We start from the raw sequence: 19,958 nt of genomic DNA on the forward strand, positions 1-19,958 counted from the left end.
CGTCCTTGATGCTCATTTTTATGTATCACGAAACAAAAATATATGAATGAGTGTTTTTTTAGGTTGGTCTTTTTATACAAGATAAATATTAAATGAATAATTAAAAATTCAAAAATGAATGGAAAGTTTTTACAAAATGAATGATTGAAATAAAAAAGGGTGAACTGGCACAGGCATGCATATTTTATGAATGGATATAGAATGGCCCAGAGTTAAAAAAAAACATTATATTAAACTTTACTAAACATTGGAATAAGTAACTTCATGATTGATATGTAAGTTGTACATGCAAATATTTTAAATCAAATTTCGTTTATAAGATGTATCACCCTTATAATTTTTTGATTAAAAATCCGATACAGTTTTCTAGAAAGTTAAATAATTATTTTGTATAATATTTTAATCCAATTAAAGTGAACAAAATTAACTAACCGATATCCACGCAACGATACACTATTTCTGTTTCTGGGCCAAGTGTTGTTCTTTTTTTGAGTTGTTTATCTCCAACAAATGCTGTTACTTTATAGCCAGGCATTGATGGCTTAAAGTCACAAGATGCATTAAAACCTGTAGATATTCTATCTTCCGAGCAGCTTAAAGCCCTTCCAATCCATTGCCCATTTTTACAGAATATCTTCCAACTAGTTTCATTGTTCAAACAGTCAAATGTAACTTCAGTTCCGTCAGGAAATCTATTTGGCATATCACTCTTTTTGCTCTCACCAATTCCATATATCACTCTTTTCGTACCCTTTACGTGATCTGGCCGATGACAGCTTGAGTCGGCCTGAAGAAAATCTCTTACATCACTATTGCTGGATGTGAAAATGGACACCTCATTAATTGGATCAATTTCTTGGAAAGATTCATCGATATTATAGGACGTGGGTTCAATATTCTCAAGTATTTCTTCTATAGGATCAGGCATAATACACATAGGGTCTTGATGCATTAATTTTCCTAAATGGCACTTTGCTCTATCCTGCAAATTCTTCTTTGAATAAATACCAGGGCACTTAAAGTCTATATAGGAGTTATGAGGAATTTTTTGTCCCGCTCGATAATTTCCTCCATTTCCAATATATGCTCCTCCATTCAGTATATCCGGTAAAACACAGGGATTACCAACACAAACAGATAATTGTGGTGCAGTAGTCCAATCTCCATCTTTAGAGCATTCCAACTGCGATGGTCCATTTTTGAAATACCTATACAAAAAAACATACATATGAACGAAAAATATATAAATGTTTCAAATTACCCTTCATCACAGACCAAATCAACGGACTTTCCAAATGCAATACTTCCTCCAGAAGGAAGAATATTTCCCTCAACAGAGTCCTTCCATGATCCTCCTTCATTTGCTCTAGGAGGTAATCTACAACCAGAGGATACACATTTAGGCATAACTGGCTTCCATTCTCCTCGTTTACAACGAATCCTCTTTTTTAATGTATTTAAAACGTAACCAGGACTACAATTTGCTTTAATTATTGTTCCCCGACTAAAAGTCATTCCTCCTACAACTTCCAAACTATCAGGTTCTGTTGTACTCTCACTCAATTCTTCCTCTTGCTTTCCTGTTCTCAAGATATCAATGATTAAATGTGCATCTTCTTCAATGGGTGGACAATCTGTTTTGTTCAAAGATTCGTGTTTTGAACGGCGATGACGACGAATATTATCGAGTTCTAAATAAAACAAATTTACATTTTAGTTCAAAACATTAATATTGTACAGAAGGTAGTGAAATTTAAATATTGATTTAGTATGTTGTTTTTTATATTTGAAAGTGTTACTAACAAAAAAAAAACAACTGAATCAACTATCAACAAATATTTCGTTAAACTATAAGGAAAACCATTTTGATAAAATTACGATGCCACAGATATATCATAAATTATTTCTACAATACAAATTTTCTTTTATTTTAGAATATTTATTATTTCAAATAGATTTAATAAATATTGACCTTTGATAGTCTTACGGGGGGAAAAAAATATCCCATATTAAGAGGGTTCCAAAAGATCAGAGAAACTTTTAAAATATTTTTTAATTCAAAATTTGGGTTCATATTGTCACTAAATAAGAAAAGCATGAAAGAAATGTTCAATAATACAGATAATCTATTGATTCAATTAACAAAAAAAAAAAATCTTTTATAGTTTTAATCATAATTATGAAGCTGAATACAACATCTTTCATGCATGTCAACGCAATTTATTTTTAAAATTTTCAATGTTTCCCCATCGAAATAGTGAGTTCGGTGATTTAAGCTGTTTTTTGTTTGAGGGAGAGAAAATCCAGCGTTAATAATTTTTGTTTTTCCCAAAATTTAATTTATCATGGAATTTTCAAAACTACAAACAGTACACATTTAACATCATAGAACCTCTTTATTTAGCAAGGCAGAGTTATACGTTGCTTAAAGATTATCGTATGCAAAGTTTTTATAAATAAATAATTTATTCATTAGACCAGGGATGTTTAACCTCTTTTTTTATTTTTTTTATTGATGTACCAATTTTAAGATATAGTGTTTTTGGAAAAAAAAAAAAGAAAAAAAGACGTAAAATACTACGGAAATATTGTTTATTTTATTAAATTTTACTCCTTCCTTTTTCTCACAATTCTTTTTTCCCCAAAAGGTGGCGGTAGAGTCAAATCCCTGATCTGAGTCTAGAAAACTTTTGAATTGATGCTATTTTTTAAATATATATATATATTTAAAAATCTGAAGTACCCATTGGAGTGCATCCAAGTACCCCTAAGGATATGTACCCCCAATTGTGAACTACTGCAGTGTACACGGATGATAGATGTTACCCACTTTCTTTTCAATACTTTTATAGTGTTCGGAAGCAAAACATGGACAGTTAATAAATACTAATTATGTAATTAAAATAGAGAGGTTTTGATATTTTTTTCTGCATATTCCGAATCTCCTGTCCTTTCTGCATAAGTAAACAATAATACACATTTATCAAATCTTTCATCATGAGTGAGCAAGAAGCAAAAAGACAGAGGATATCGGACCTTCTGGATGCCAAAATTGAGGTGACAGAGATTATGGACATTGTGAAGATCTCCTGGAGCCTCATTTTCAAGGTGGCCTAGATGAAAAAGGATGGAAAAGACCTCTCAAGGAAAGAAGTGGGGGACACAACTCGAAAAAGGATTCTGAGTTTCTGGGGGACCTGAACAAGAAGATCAAGGAGGACCCCAAAAATCCATGAATCGCCTCTCTAATGAGTTTGACCAGGACGACGGGACAATCAGGAGGGCTGTGAAGGAGGACTTGGGGGTTTCCTCTTACACAATGACCCCACGCCACCTGTTGACGGACACTCTGAAGGACAGGAGACTGCAGAGGTGCAAGAAAGTTCGCGTGTAGATCAAGGCAAATGGATCCAAAGTAAAAAAAAATATATTCTACGAGAAGATTTTCACCGTGGATCAGGTCTGCAACTGTCGGAACGCTTGTTGGCTTGGGGGATCACCAGAGGAGGTCAAGTGGGTATTCTGTACAAAAAATCTGGCCCATTCAATAGCCCTGGAGGTTGTGGCGTCCGACGGCAAGAAGATGCATCCATTCTTTTTTAAGGGTGGGGAGAAAATCGGCCAGGAGGCTTACTACAAGGTGCTGAGGTTCACCATACTTCCATGGCTCAGATTACAACTATGTTTGGACCCAAGATGATGTACCCTCACACACATTGGCCAAATGCGAGGAACTCTGCGCCGGCAACATGGCTGATTGTTGGCCCATGGACATGTGCCCATCATCTCTGCTAGATTTGAACCCGTTGGACTTTGCTGCGTGGGACACTTTGGAGAAGGATCCTAACGGGACATCTCAGCCGAACGTGGACTCCCTGAAGGCAGTCCTTATGAAGGAGTGGAACAACATGTCCGAGTAGTTCATTATCAACTCCTGCAAGGCTTTCCGCCACCATGAGGAGGCTATGATTACTGCTGAGGGTGGCCATATTGAGTGAACATGTTCATAAGGCTCGTGTCTCAAAGTTTTGTTAACAAAATTTCAAAATTATTGACATTTTTCTGAAAGCAGTCATTCAGTCCACGATTTGCTTCCAAAGCCCTGTATATTTTTTTAAATCAATAATATTAACAAGCATATGGAGAGTTTAGCTTGTAGTTCTAAAATCTAAACGGTTTGTACGTAGTTTGTCTGACATAAGTTTATTTGTCTAAACACATGTTTAATTAATTTTATGAATATATTAATAACTAAGAAAACTATTCATCAAATTTAAGTTTTCCATATTGCTAAATGCCCATAATCTGCGATATAATGAGTAAGAAAACTGCAGAAAAATGTGCAAGAACAATTGCCCCAATGATCTCACAAGGGGTCGTAGCTTCAAATGTTGTGCAAGTAGTTTATCTAACATTAGTTTCTTTGTCCGTGGGTTCTAATATTTTGATGTGCAAGATATACGTATGATTCGTTTTAAATATTGAAGAAATTTATTGATTTTTATTTTTACATCTGAATTACAAGATGAAGAAAAAGGCTTCTCCAAGAAATTTGACGTATGATAGGATAAATAAAAATTATCCTTTTTCCGCATAGTTAGTATACTTTTTTTCTGTATAATAATGTCTCATTTTACTTTGTTTATGTTGATAATAATTTTTTGAATCTATCGTGTCATTATTAATATGTTGTTGTTGTTGTTGTTGTTTTTTTTTTGGGGGGGGGGGATGACTATATAAAAATTTATAATTAATATTTGTTATAATAATTTGTCGTATTTATTTCATTTGCCTATACTTATTTATTAAATATATCACAAATATACTTTAGAATGCTTTACTTTATCAATTTACTATTAATCTTTTGTCAGAGGTAAAGTGATTATTGTTAAATTTCGTAGTATGAGCTATTATATTTGCGTCTTCAAGGGAATAAATTTAAGAGATCTCAATTAGATCTTTAATCTATAAATGATCAAGTTTTTTCATATGTATCATGAAGTCAATAATAAATTTATGATGTTGAAAATTTAAACAATTTTTATACTAACTCTGATTCAGTATTTAAATTATAGAAAATTATCAACCCTAAAACAGAACCAGACTATCATTCAAAATCATTACATAATAATAAGCTGACTTTTGAAAATAGTAGTGAATACGATATGTCTTACTCTCGACTTTTCCTCGAGCTCACCAATATTTCAACCCCTGTGTTGAGCGATTTTTTCGCCCAAAATGAGCAAAAAAGAGCCCAAAAATTTAGAACAATGAGCATACAAAATATCAAAATTGAGCCATTTTTATTTAAAGAAAAATACAGTTTGATAAGGAATAGCTAAAATAATTAGTGTTATTTTTATATATTTAAGGGCACACTCATAAACTTTTCTTCCTTTTGCAATTTTTTAAATATAGATTTTTCATTACAAACTACTCAACTATAAACATAATATTGAAACTTTTTTGAAGAATGCTGTTGTAAGTTAAAAAAATCTTTATTTTCCAAAAAATGATATTTATGGTAAAATTAATAGTTGCACTTCTTCTTCTCATTATACGAGTTGCACATTTGTTATTCATATAGAACTATATGAGGTGATTATAGGGTTTATAGTACTCACTCTGAATTTTCTGGGTGGTTTTCTACAACAAAAATACAATTTATCTACCTATCCCTGAGCAATGTACTATGTTAAATAAATGCCAAATAGAAGATATGCAATGATTATATGAACTTTTTCACTTTAGAAACGCTTTTTTATGTAATTTTAAATCTAGTACGTGTTACAATTAAAATCCTTTATTTTGAATAATATTGTTGGTATTAGGTAAAAATGTTTTTCTTTCATAAAGTTGTAAAATTAACAACTTAATAGACTGTGCACAATCTCCAATCTAACAATTTGGCTCAAACTTTATACTTATTTCTATTTTATTTAAGGCGGAATTTTTTTAAAATATGCGTTAAATTAAAATAAGAACCAGTCTAATGGAGCAACTAAACTCAATATTAGCACACTCAGGATTTTTCTTTTCTTTTGAAGTCATTATGTCTACGTTCGATATTCGGACGCTCTTAGATAAGAAAAAAAAATCTTCATAACTTCGGCCACACGGAAAAGGAAGCTTTGAAAGGGTTGGGTCGAATCCAGCTTTGCCATTGAACTGGTAATTGACTTCTTCAGGGCCTCTAAAGACGAATGATACTTGGCGCAGGCCTCATCCAGAGATATAAATCGTAAGGGTTCAGTTCTGGGCTGTTTGAAGGCTACAAATCCGGGCTCCAAAAGTAAGAACATTTTGTGGCCAATACATCCTGCACTTTTTGCCCTTTTGGGTCGATGTACTGTCTTGATGAAGGGTTTAATTTCTTCCTTGGGCTATCCAATCATGGAATGTGAATTAAAAGTGCAAAATCAGAACCAGCACTATTGCAAAGCTGGATCCGCACGATGTCGCTCAGGTATTCCAAAGATTCCAGCGCCGTGTGGTCAAAGTTACTAAAGGGATGGATTATAATATAAATAAATGAATGTAGCCTTCAAATAATAATAAAAGATATGTTTCTATCCCATCTAGTTCGTTCACTTTAAACCTTTAAAGATTTTTCCAATTTATCTGGAGAACTGTTTGGATTAATTGTAAAAATATAATCAGTAATACTAATTCTATACATTTTTTAGGTCGCCCGTTTTTTTGGTGACCTAAAGTGTGTTTCTTTTTTTTTCCAAAATGTGATCATAGTTATTTAATTCCTGAGGAGTTAACTTCCTTTTCTACTACGTACAGTAACATCTAAGTATAAAGTGTTATCATGAGTGGGTGTGCTCATGAACGACGGTGAATAATTTTGAGGGTTTGTTATGGAATATTAATTGTAAGTTCTTGTTGGACTCAAGAGTAGAATTGAGGGTAGACATCTTAGTAATTCTTTACGATATCCTTGTTTATTGTTCATGGTATTTAAGTTTATTTATAACTACATTCTACTCTATTGTTTACAAGTTCTCGATGCATGTAGGAAAACTTCCTTGAGTTTTGCTACTTTTAACTTTCTTCATTACAATAGTTCGACTTATGCAAACTCTCTCATATATTGTAAACAATGTCTTTTTTTTTTTTAGTTAAAATAATTTATTTATATTCTACAATACAATCAGTGTATCTGTGTAAATAATGAATACAAATAAAGATAAAAGTAGATCATATAAACAAAAAGCAACAGGACAATTATGTTTAAAAAAAACATAAATGATCATTATTATAGTTCATATTTAATGTCCTGAAGTAAAATAACCCGATAAAATATCTAAACATCAACTAAGGTTAATAAAAAACGACGATGTCTTCTTATTATTGACTTGATCAGATTAAAATATTGCACGGACCTTGAAGGAACAAATTTGATGATATTGAATTGGATAAAATATTTGACTACTCAAAACTGGACAATCAGCAAAAGCGTGAAGAGTAGAGTTGAACATAAAACCACAGTCTTTGCAAAGATAATAAAATCTCATTGTCAGTGGAAATTTGAAATTGTGTTGTAAATTTGGTCATGTCTGAAATTCCAGAAATTGATCGGTGAATTCTTCGTTCTCATGGAGGAGGAAGATCGAGTAGTACCATAAATTTATCTGACACAGACTTCACCTTCACCAATGAATTTTGGCAAAACTTCATTATTAAAAACCATGGTTTCGAAGGTGTAAAATATTTAAGAGACCTCTCAAGAGGAAGACCGGATCTCCCTCCCAAAAGACAGATTCCTGTCTTAAGTCATGATAACTTAAAATTTTATGATGGAGAGCAGTCTTCTCTAATAAAAACAGATTCCCAAACATATTAACAAAATGCATTTTAGTAATATTTTCGTGAATTTGAATGATAAATACGCTTTCCTTTTCATAAAAATAAATTTGGATCCATTAATAATATTTAGAGGACGTGAATTCGCCCTCCAGTCTCTCAATGGGTATACGCCTAATTCATCCACAACCTTTTTTAACATTTTGGAATTATACTAGATAAAAGGCAGATCCACCGCCTAATTTATACTTTGGACGCTTTAAAGCAGGAATATAATTTTTATGGAAGATTCCCTTAAACCATGCATCTTCTTGCATCATTGTAGATTCTGCTAGAGAAGGAATGGAGGTAGTTTTGTATTATACCAGAGGAACAATTCTCAAATTATTTAAATCAATGCGTTTTTGTAGAGATAAATGACGCCATTTTTGGATCTTATTGTTGACCATCATATTTAATCGTACCCAATTACCTCATGATACCCCGTTGGTTGTCCAGAAGATGTTTACCTTCGGTATAACTCTACAAGCTTCGATTATTGTAGAACTATCCGGCTTACAATATCCAAGGGGAAGGATGGTGGTTTTCGTTATATTCATTTCTAATCCTGAATTGATCTTATATTTGTTAAAAAAAGTCAAAATAACTTTGATCTTATACTGAAGCCAAATTTCCGAACTGGCTTCAATCATTAACGTTACATCATCAGTATATAGGTCAATTAGATGTGGAGTCCCACAAAAAGAGACACCAAATCCCAAATACATTTTTGTAATGGTCCTTATTGGTTCATCGATGGCAGATATAAATAGCTAGGGGCGACTGGACATCCTTGTCTACAGCTCTTTCTTAATAGAATGGGTTCACTCATTCTACCATCCAACGAAATTATAGATGAGCCGTTAGCGAGTAAAAGCTCTGATATAATTTAAAAAAACGTTTGGAGAGTAACCTTTTAACAGATCTCATAATGTGGCAGTGACGTACAGAGTCAAATGCTTTGCAAAAATCAATTGCAATCAATGCACCAAACTTGCCACTCTTATTAAGAGATTCAATTGTTGTAGCTATATTTCGCAAAATATCCGTATTTTTTTATTTCTCAGGAAACCTTTTTGTTCATCTGTAATATTTTGGGTTAAAATTGGTTCAATTTGCTTTGCTAAAACACCAGACAATATTCTTAAGTTCATTTAAAACTGTGATGGGCCCCCAGTGATTGAATCAATGTCATCACCCCTTTATAGGTATAAGAGCTATCTTTCCTTTTGTAAGAGAAAGGGGCATTTTCAGACTTCTCCATGGATTTTCCTACTTTTAAAAGATATGGGGCAATTTCTTCAGGAGCGAGAGAGAATAATTTGCCACATAGGCCATCCGGACACAATGTTTTGGAATCCTTAAAATCATTCTATATATAATTTACTATGCTAGCCTTGGTAAATACTTCAACCTTTGAGGGTCTCCTTTTCTTCGGGAAATTGAGTCTCTCTCTCCGCCTAAAATCTCTGAGAACCTTTAATGGAAATATTGTAATACTTCAGAAGGATTATCGATTATTCTATTGTTAACAACAATTTTTTGTATTATAGTGGCTGTATGATTATGTTTGCTGGGTAAATATTTGTTCCTAAGAATGGTTTCGTGATCTACTTTTCTTCTCATTTCAGTTTCAGCTATTTCAGTCAAAGATTCGATATGAATTCAACAAATCTGTGGTGTAATTAAAAAAAAAACAGAGGAGCCATTTAAAACTTTTTCAAGACTCTTTTGGAACCTATTTGTTTTCTTTTTGTGAGATTTAATAAATTTTTGCACAATTTTAACAGCAATATGACACAATAATTTATAAGCACATCGAGAAGGCAGAAAACTAAGACCTTTTAAAAGATTGATTTTAAAAACTTTTTTAATTACATTCCCCTAATATCCATTTTAGAACTTTAAATTGATGATTGTGGGAATAAACCGCAGAGTTATTTCAATAATTTTGTGATCGGTCGACTGATCTGGTCTATATGAAGCATTTTTAATCTGCTTAACAAAAATGGAGGCTATTAAGGCTAAATCAATTCTTGAAGATCTATCCCCACTACTCTGGGAAATATTATCCTCTGGACTGAACTTTTTTGTCAAATCCACAAAATTAAACTTTTTTATAAGTTCCCACAATATTGCAGCATTTGGATAAGAGCTTGCTGGCTTATCCAGATCTACATTGAAATCTCCTACCAAAAGCATTGGAGAATTGTCAGTAGCTTGGGAATCAATTCTAGACTGAAAAAAGTCAACGACTTGGAATTTGGCCCATACGCATTAATGACTGAACAAGTACAACCAGACACGGTAACAATAATTTTATGCCAATGACTGTCGATTGTATATTCTTTTGCAAATATTGGCTTTGGAACTCTTTTGAAAACGAAAGTTAGCACTCCTCGCTTACCTGAACCAGAAAAAAATTATGAAATAAAGATGGCAGACACAGGGGACAATTTCTCGAGCAGGATGAGGACACCTGAGTTCCAACATCTTGCAGATATAGGATATTGGGTTGTAAACTATATAGATGTTTTATAAGACCATGTCTAACTTGTCTATCTCCAACTTCTCTTATATTCAACGACAAAATAGTAGAGAGTCCCATATCGGCCTCTAGATCATTAGAGATTTTCGGAGGAAAAAAGTATGTTATTTTGTGATAGAGTTTATTAGTCGGAGACATTTTTTGGTTTCTTCATCTCGTTCGACGTTTGGCAGTAAGATTGTAATTCATGTCTGTTACGTTTGTTAAGTGATTGGGAACTAGTACGACTGAGTTCGATAACTTTGTCGCACAGAAAAGTTTGTTAGACGTATCCTTATAGAAAGTGTTAGATGTTGAATTTGGTTCCAAGGAGGTTTGAACTAAGCTAACAATTTCCACTGTAGAATCTGAGATACTTTCCTTAGTATCACTAAATGTCTGCGTAGCCGATGTGGATGAAACTGGATTGTTCTCTGAATAAATAGTTGATACTTGATTTGAATCTATTAGCTCGACCCCGTTCGTTCATGAGCTTTAAAATCTTCCCTTCGTCTCACATATGTTTTTCCCCTTTGAGCTAGCTCCTCTTCTTGAGAGAAAAGTACTTTTTCTACCCCGTTTTTTCTTTTAATCCTAGAGATCATCCAAGACTTGTAATAATTAAACGATTTAGTTTTTTCACCACAAGAAGACCTAAAATGAACAAACATAAAACAGTCTCTGCACTGTCGAGATTGGCTAATAAACTCAATTGTTTCAATTTCATCTCCTAATGGAATCAATTAAAGCAAGATGTCTGGATGCATTTGACTTTTACTCCAAGGACTACGTTTGTCAATTTTTTGTGCAAATAAACATCAATTTTCCCAACCTTCGAGTCATTAACAGTCCCATCAGACACATAATTAAATGAAGGGATAGAATCTTTGTTTAAATTTGAGTTCAAACTCCAGTATATGACATTGATTTTGGTGCATTAGACGTTCCCATATGGACAGCAGGAATTATTTATGAAGATTCAAGGAAAACAGTGTCCTTATTCTTATCATTATGATTGGTACTATTTGCTCCAAGAATAACCATGTTCTCAGAAGCAACGGAGCCCAAATGTTGATCCATTTACAATAATTACACCACCGAGGGAGAACTCCCGGAGTTTTAAATAGGTATTAAAATAGACTAGGTAAAAAAAAGAGAAAGAAAATCCCTTTACATGCTCCGTGACAAATCCAAGACGGGTTTCGACGTGATAGGTGAGGTTTGTACGAATAAAATGAATCAGGAAGACTGAAGAGAGACCTTGCAAATACACCGATGTATTTTTTTCACCAAAAAAGGGTCTTAAAACCACACAAAAAGATAATCACGAAGGAGCAAATATAAACACTCCTGCACTAGTCAAATACATAAACAATTTTTTCAACCTTGTATTTATATAAATATTTATGTACATATTATGTATAGTGATGAAAATTCTTAGCATTTTGGGAATGTTATGAAAAAGAAATTAAAAAAAGAACAAAAGGGTGACTCTTCTTGTAATGTGAAAAATGTTTTAAAAGAAAGCGTTTAGCTGTCATGATGTTTCATTAAATGGATTGCAATTAGCTGTGACGCGACAAAAGCTAATTAAACATAATGTTTCATAAAATACATAGTTTGTGGTATATGAAAGAGTTTGCATAATTAGTATTAAAAAAACAAATTGATAACTGATTAATCTATTCATGATTTTTTTTCTTATTATTACAATCAATTGTAATAAACCGTCAAAAACCCAAGCATGACCACAACTATCAAAATATAGTTTATCTCAAAACAAATTAACAGACCAACTTTACCTACAATAACTTTTAAAATATAAATATTTATGGTACTCTTTTTTCCCTGTAAACTAATCTAGTTTTTTTGCCATCTTGGACAAAAATGAAGAATTTTTTTGATTTTTAAACTTTTTGTACTTATAAGACATTTTCTCCGAATCAGAAATATATTATTTTAAATCGGGGGACATGTACCTACAAATTTCTTTACTTAGATCTTTCAAGGTGAAAAAAAAAAACAAAACACTTCTTCATGGAGACATGGCGAAAAAATATATTTCAAAAACACTCTGTAAGCCACAAAATCAGAAATTTTGGGTTTTAAACTTTCTAAATCCAAATAGGTAAATGTAAAAGAAAGTCATCAAAAAGGCATTTTGAGTTACCTTATATCTATATATTAGTTCTAATTATGGACTTATCATTGTCATAAATGTACAACTGAACTATTTTTAAAGAAAATAGAAAAGGAATTTCCGGTTTTTATAGAAAATCTTGAATAGAAAATTAATATTTTTTTTTTTTTTTTTTTTTTGGGGGGTTGAATACAATTACCAATATGAATAATTTGAAAAAGTTTACAATGTATTTGTTGAGTTTTAATATAAACCAATTCCTTATCCGATGTAATGCTTCATAGACTGAGATATAAACATAAAAGCTTTGTCAAATTAAAACATAAAACAGAGTAAAGTACCGTCATAGAATATATAAATCAGTCTTAGTATCGACATTTCGTTTTCAAAACCAATGCATCTAGGATATCTACTAATGGAGCAAGACAAAAGAACACTTTTTTTCTTCTTTTTTTAAAACATTGAAAGTTATAAATTTTCAATTAACCCATTATAAAATTTTTTGTTTGCAAATCACTTAAAGGTTATTTTAATGCACTCAATTCCTTTAAGCGTTGATCTTGGTTTTCAACTCTGATTCATTATCGCAAGTAAGTTCAATCATCTCTTTAGGGGATTTCTTTTTTAATATTAAAACCCGTAAAATGGAATAATTTTTTTTTTTAAATCCACTTCTATTATATTTATTATTATTTTTTTTTTATGTATGGTTAGGATAATAAAATCATTTTATTCATCATAAAATTACTTAAGATAATCTATGCCGGACAAGATACTTTCAAAGAAATTGTAAAATTGAATCTAAAACGGGTATTTACTAAATTTTTAATCTTTTTATTTCAATACTGTAAAATTTCAAAAGTTGGAACCTAACCAATATTTATTCTGCAACTATTTTAATCGAAGTTTTTTTAATACCTAAAAGCTAAAGCTTTAAGTCTAGCTGTATCAAATCCAATATTTGCAGGACAAAACCTATATTAAACCTAAAAAACAATTGATTTGTGAATGTTAGTCGATCTTTTTGGGGAAAAGTTATATACCCTTTTTAATCATGACTAATACAAGTACATAATTAGTCAGTTAATAATATTTGTATCATGAGTCAGAACTTCATAATTTTTTGTTTATTTATACATAAGTTGGAGTAAAGTGATGTATTGTAGTTTAATGAATACCATTGTGCTCTATCATTTTCAATTGGGGGGACATCGAAAAAAGTTAAGCTAGTTAAAACAAATTAATCAAATTCAAGATGGAAAAAATAATGAGAACTTTTGGATACAAATTCGCAAATGGAAGTCCAGGATTTCTAATTGGATGAAAGAGTAGTTGAATTATTTAAAATATTTACTTTTCGATTTCTAATGCTGAGGTTGAAAGAACTTTTTATACAACATGTGAGAAAATAAATAGAGCCAAATTTATTAAAGTGTTCTTTGAAAGTATTTTCTATAGAAATTTTCGTATAGGAATTTAAAGGTCCGAGTAACCTTTTGAAATATAATTCAGAAATTCATAGTATAAATATTTATTTTTGAACTTGAAATTTGCCAATAAAATATATAAATAAAGTGTTATACTAAATATGTTGTTTAATTAGTGTAATGATCCTAGGACGGTATTCTTAATCCGTTAGACATATTAATTGGTCTCACGATATTATCTTTCATTTTATTTTTTACAATCCTAGCTAGAATTGAGGGAAATAATGAATGATAGCTAGAACGTTTAATACTCGACTAATATGCATCTCTCTAACTGTCAATTTCAGGAATTTCGTCTCTTTAACAAAAAGACAAAACTTCAGCAGATGAAATGACGTAATTGCCATATTTGACGCACAAGGATTTATCCTAGGACTGACGAAATTAATTAGGACTGGACTGTTGTGACTCTAGTCTTTTCATGCTTTTTAGACCGATTCGTCAATTATACTTAGATATTAATTATGATTCAGAAATTTGATCAACCTAAGCACACATTTTCAAATGTAGTATTGAAATGAAATAGAATGCATCTCTAAAAACTTGTTCATTATGTTTATGATATATTACAAATTAACATGTAAAAATTTGAGTGAAATTGAAAAAGGATATGTTTAACTTTTTTGAGGTCAAAATATTGACTTATAAATAAAAAATCATTTTGTTACCTCATACAATAAAACACAAAAAAAAAATAAAACAATGATCTATTAAATGATTTTTAAAGTAGGTCGAAATCTCCAAAAATATTCAAAATACAGGGGTTTAAAAATAGGGTATTTAGTGTCGAGGCAAAAACTGTAGCAGCCTCTGAATCTTGAACCAGAGGACAAAAAAGAGTAAATTTTTGAGTTTTTAACTAATATGCCATGATAAAGGTGATTTTTTTTTTTTTTTGCTTGATTTTCCTTGGCCCGTATAAGAAAATTCATTATGTTAGTCACATTACCTTTTTTCCTTGCAGCCTTAATATTCTTTCTTAATCGACGTAGTAATGGATTGTTATTTAAAGGAGAGCGTTTTTTCCGCTTTTTTACCATCCATTGCGTCATTTTAGGATGAAATTCGTCAATACAATGCGGTAGATCCGAAGGGCTCCACCTATAAAAGAAACATATATTATCATAGTGTATACATCTTTTATAACGATAAGTGAAGCTAAACAGGGTATAAGTTGATTTTAATGAAAATGAACCGTTTAAAATTATATTTGTATTTGATAGTAAAATATATTTAGTATGATTAAACTATCGTCAAAATTACGAAACTATGAGATCGGAAGTCTTTTTCCGTAGCATTTTACAAACTTATTAAAAAAAATAATTCGTTTTTTCTTATTCCACTATGTTTTGCTGCTATTCCATTTCAATTTCCCCATTACTTTTACATTTTCGAATAAAAAACAGGGATACCATACAAACTTAATTTATTTTAAGTAAAGTTTAGTTGGTTTAAAACATAGCAAGGACAATAGAAGGAGCATTAAATATTATTTAGGATAAAAAATAAGAAAAATGGTTTACGATAAAATACAATTTTCAGAGTGTAGACAATATCATAAGTTTTTTAAAGAATAGAGTATTTATCAATGTTGTTTATTAACTCTAATGCAAGTAAAGTAGAAGAACACGCTTTTAGTTTAATATTGGGAAGATAATTTTTTTTTGATTTTATCTCAGATTATACTTAAGTATTTTAAATTCAAAATTAATAAATTTTAACAATACATTTAAACAAGGATCTTTTTAAACTCATTAGCGAAATAATTCTAATAGATTTGACACTTTTTACCCATTTCGAGTGTTTGTATCCATTCTTTAGGTTCACTAATAACCAGCTCGGTGGAAATGTTATATTTTACGTTCGTACAAATAAGACATTCAACATATGGAACAGATAATTTTCTTTACGTTTCAAATTCTGAAGCTAGTAAAATTTATCAAGAGAACCTTACAAAATTTTGCAGAGGAAGCATATTAAAATGGAAATATAGTTAAGTTTTGTATCAAAATGTGAACTATCATTTCCCAAAGCAAATTTAAACCTAATAAGTTCCATTTCATTCCTCTCAGATATCACTATTTCTAATAGATAATATAAAAATTGAATATATATATATATGTTTATGAACCTTTATATTGGAATGTTTTTAAAATACATCAAAGAAATAAACATTGCTTTGGAGGCTCTCAGTATACAAAATGTTCAAAAAGAGCTCGTGAAAATGAATATATCAAACTTCTAGTTTCCAAACGACTCCAAAAGCTAAATAAAACGGAAACGGGGATCGATAAAGTGGGATGGAGATAATGAGAAATCCAATCACCGATTCAAGAGAGAGATGGCTAAGATATCGTCTCGCTACGTCAACAGTCTTCACCAACAAGTTGAAAACAGATTAAACAGAGAGCATCTGCTCTTCCAGCAAGGATTCCACGGAGTCATCCTTCCATCTTTTTAATGAATGCAGTAGAGTGCCTGTAAAATTAGAGACGCACTACGACTAAAAAAAGAAGATTGGCTGGTGGCCATGCCACCGACGACTCGGGCTCACCTAAAGGCTGACGCAGTCATCACGAAAGTTATCAGTATTTTATACTTCACCCGGACTATGTGCTCTATAATAAAGACGATGATTTCATTGGACTCAGTTTTGAACAATGATTTCATTGACGGACAATTGAGTGGTGCGACTCAGATCTACAGTTTTTTTTGAACAATTGTGTTGATAAATAATTATTGAATATGATAACAAAAATTGTCAATCTTATGATTCGATATTATGTTTGGAAGAATAAATGGCTAGATAATTGAAGAAAAAAAAATAGAAATAAAATCATGAAAAGACACCATTATATAATTGATTGATTCTCATGACTCAATTTTCTTGAATTTCACTCGTTCATTCTCATGAGCTTGAGTAAGATCCTTTATTTTTTGATTGATTCCATAATAATATGGTAGTTGTGAATTTTCTTCATACTAAAATACGTACTCTAAGCCGAATTTTATACGAATTTTGGTTGACCAAACACTTGTCTGATTAAATTTTTCTATAGATAAAAGATTATCCATTTTGCATTTCAATTTAACTCCATTTGGTTTTTGATAATTATAAAGCATTTTAATCATACAACCCACATACATCCATTGAGTTTGCAAATTCAGGGCTATATTTTTTGTTTTATTGTGTCTACTATCACAAAAATTATTTAAATTTGGCACTAAATAATTGAATAAAAAAATTTAATGGGTAAAAATAAATATAAGAATATAAAATGAACATGCAAAAATAAGTTATATGTTCAAACAGAGATGAAAGAAAATATAAATAAATCAAAATGTGTTTTGGTGAAGCACTATGTCGAAATGCAACTAAATGAAACTTCATAAAATAAAAATTTATTTTTCTGCATCATCTTTATTAATAAAAAAAATTGTCAGTCTTTTCGTTTATTATTTTTTTGTCTGGGGAGGACATTAAAAAATGTTAAAAAAACATGCATACATGTCTATCTATACTAATAAAGCAATGTTTTTCTCTCTATCAGTTGTTGACGTCTAATAAATCAAAGCAATGTTGGGTACTCTTTCTAGTATATATGTCTTAAAGGATTAATAACTCCAAATTGGAGTCAGATGGTAGGGGTTTTATTATGTAAAGAAGCTAAACTCCCTTTGATAATGAAAAAATAATAGTAGGAAAACTAAATTATATTTATTTACTCTAAGACTTCAAGTTTCCTAAATTTTATTCTCAGTATGGATTTATTTTTCAAACTTAACGTAGAGTATTTATATAATTTTATTTGTCTTAAAATATATTAATTTTACTAATTATTGGGTTCTATAGTAAGTTATACATAAATAAGAAACCTCAATAAAAAAGCGCTATTTATTTTTTCGACACTAAACGATTTTGTATTCAAATATTATTTATAATAAATTATCCGTATTTTCATGATATTAATCATGAACCGTCATTAGCAAAAACACGTTAACAATATTGAAGTCCTTTTCAAAAATGCATCTAAAATTTACATTATGTAGGTAAACTTGCACTTTTTTTTTTTTTTTTTTGTATTTGGGAAATAACGAAACACCGGATATATGAAATATTTTGTCAGAGTAAAAGTTTCAATTTTAGCTCTAGGTAGAAATAGTCTGGTGTGGATCATTATTTAGGACGGAAAACTGAAGTCCCTTCTAGCTCAATCTTGGTCTGGTACTGTTCAGTCCTGCACATCAGTGCGAGAACTTATAAATTTTGGTCATTGATGACGTCACCAATTTTTATTTCCTCTTTTTTAATCAATACTCACACAGCACCAGTTAGAAGTATTCATTCTCAGTTTCATCATTTACACCATCTATTGAATATTTCTTAATTTTCGGAGAAGAGTACATGAGTATTCTTTTAAATATAAAAATCAAAGAAGTACTCTCTTCTAAAATTATGAGTGGAACCCACAACAATATAAGGAATGAACACAGAAAATGTCCAAAAATTCTAGGAAGAAATGGACAATTAATATTGTATAACATGAGTAAATTGGTATATGGCATTAATTCTATGTGAGATCAGTCAACATGAGGAAACAAGTAGCTAAGATATGTTCAAGCTAACGTTAAAGCTGTGATGATACTTATACAATTATAAGTAAAAGTTACATGATTTAGACAGTTTTTTGATGTTACCTTAAATTAGTTGAAGAGATCATCTCGGGATCATACTTATAAAGTATTGGATACGGTTTTCATTGAGCAATAAAAAATATAAACTTGATAAAGGTAATTGACATTTGAATATGTTCATTTATATATATATTATAAGTGTAATTTGCTCGGGAATTCGGAGCTATCTTTTTAAAGTCTCCATCTAGACGAGTTGTTTCAATCCTCATTATCTGATATAAGTGTTCATGAGGGACTTTAGTAAGAAATTTATTCTTTACCACAATTATCTGAGTGAAACAAGCTCGCATCCTTCATAAATATGATATATGGAGGGATCACTGAAATTGGTCGTTTGATCAATTTTTACTAATGAACAATTGAGCGTGGAGGTAATATTGGTTGAAGAAAAACATGATATTACCTATGGCACCGGTAGAAATAATCAGTGGCAATTAATGCACCTCCTCCCGAGATTGTTGGATAGTGAATATCAGTATTGCCATAAAAACAAACAATTTAGGCTAATTAAAGCAACATCAAATGCATTTATGATCTCCACCAACGAAGTTGAACGGAGGCTACGCTTTTGCCCCTGTTTTTTTTTTTTTTTTGTCAGTTTGTTTGTTAGTCCGTAGGATTAAGGCAAAATTATATTTTCAATTTTGATACAACTTGGTAGAAATATTTCATATAGTCATAGTTAAAGGCAATTAAATTTTAAGAGGTAAAGATTGCATAATGGACTACTTTAGAACCAACTGAGATTCATAACTCGGATCAATTTTAGGCGGAGGTTCTGTGGTTTACCGAGTGTCCATTTTAGTTTTATTATTTGAATAATTTTTAAAAAGCTGTTTGAAATGCAAGCACGGGTTGAACTTGGCCCGTGGGCCACCTGTTGAGAATTTATAGTATAAAGTGCACTCTATCAACTTTTCTGTCCAGTAACATACCCTATCGAAATGTATTAATATATAAATATTAGTTCTGGTACTGTACGGGGTTGTACCGCGGGTTGGTTCGGTACAACCCTTACAGTTTGGTACGTTTTTACTTTCTCTGAGGTATGACGTATTTATATATATATATATATATCAAATATCTTGATGTTATAAAAGTTTGGTTATTTTAACTAATAGATTTAGATATTTAGGTTTAATTTTAATCTATGAGCATCCTATTATATAAGAAATAATTTATGTATTTGTTTATACAAAAAATAGATTGAATGACATACAAATTGATAAAATGACAAAAACATAATGGTATGGTTGAT

The 19,958-nt window shown here is 31.0% G+C and overlaps 1 protein-coding gene across 1 annotated transcript in view; it reads right to left on the minus strand.

The window, feature by feature from the left end:
* Positions 1-19,958, minus strand: part of Hasp (Hig-anchoring scaffold protein) — a 180,010-nt gene that overhangs the window by 32,425 nt on the left and 127,627 nt on the right. Inside the window, exons 9-11 of the mRNA XM_040716736.2 lie at positions 14,955-15,106; positions 1,262-1,691; positions 433-1,208 (exon numbers count right to left, since the gene is read on the minus strand). Coding sequence (XP_040572670.1) covers positions 433-1,208; positions 1,262-1,691; positions 14,955-15,106 — 1,358 coding nt within the window. The remainder of the gene's footprint in view (positions 1-432; positions 1,209-1,261; positions 1,692-14,954; positions 15,107-19,958) is intronic.

The sequence above is a fragment of the Lepeophtheirus salmonis genome, chromosome 7 (genome assembly GCF_016086655.4).
Source record: "Lepeophtheirus salmonis chromosome 7, UVic_Lsal_1.4, whole genome shotgun sequence".
NCBI classification, from domain to species: domain Eukaryota; kingdom Metazoa; phylum Arthropoda; class Copepoda; order Siphonostomatoida; family Caligidae; genus Lepeophtheirus; species Lepeophtheirus salmonis.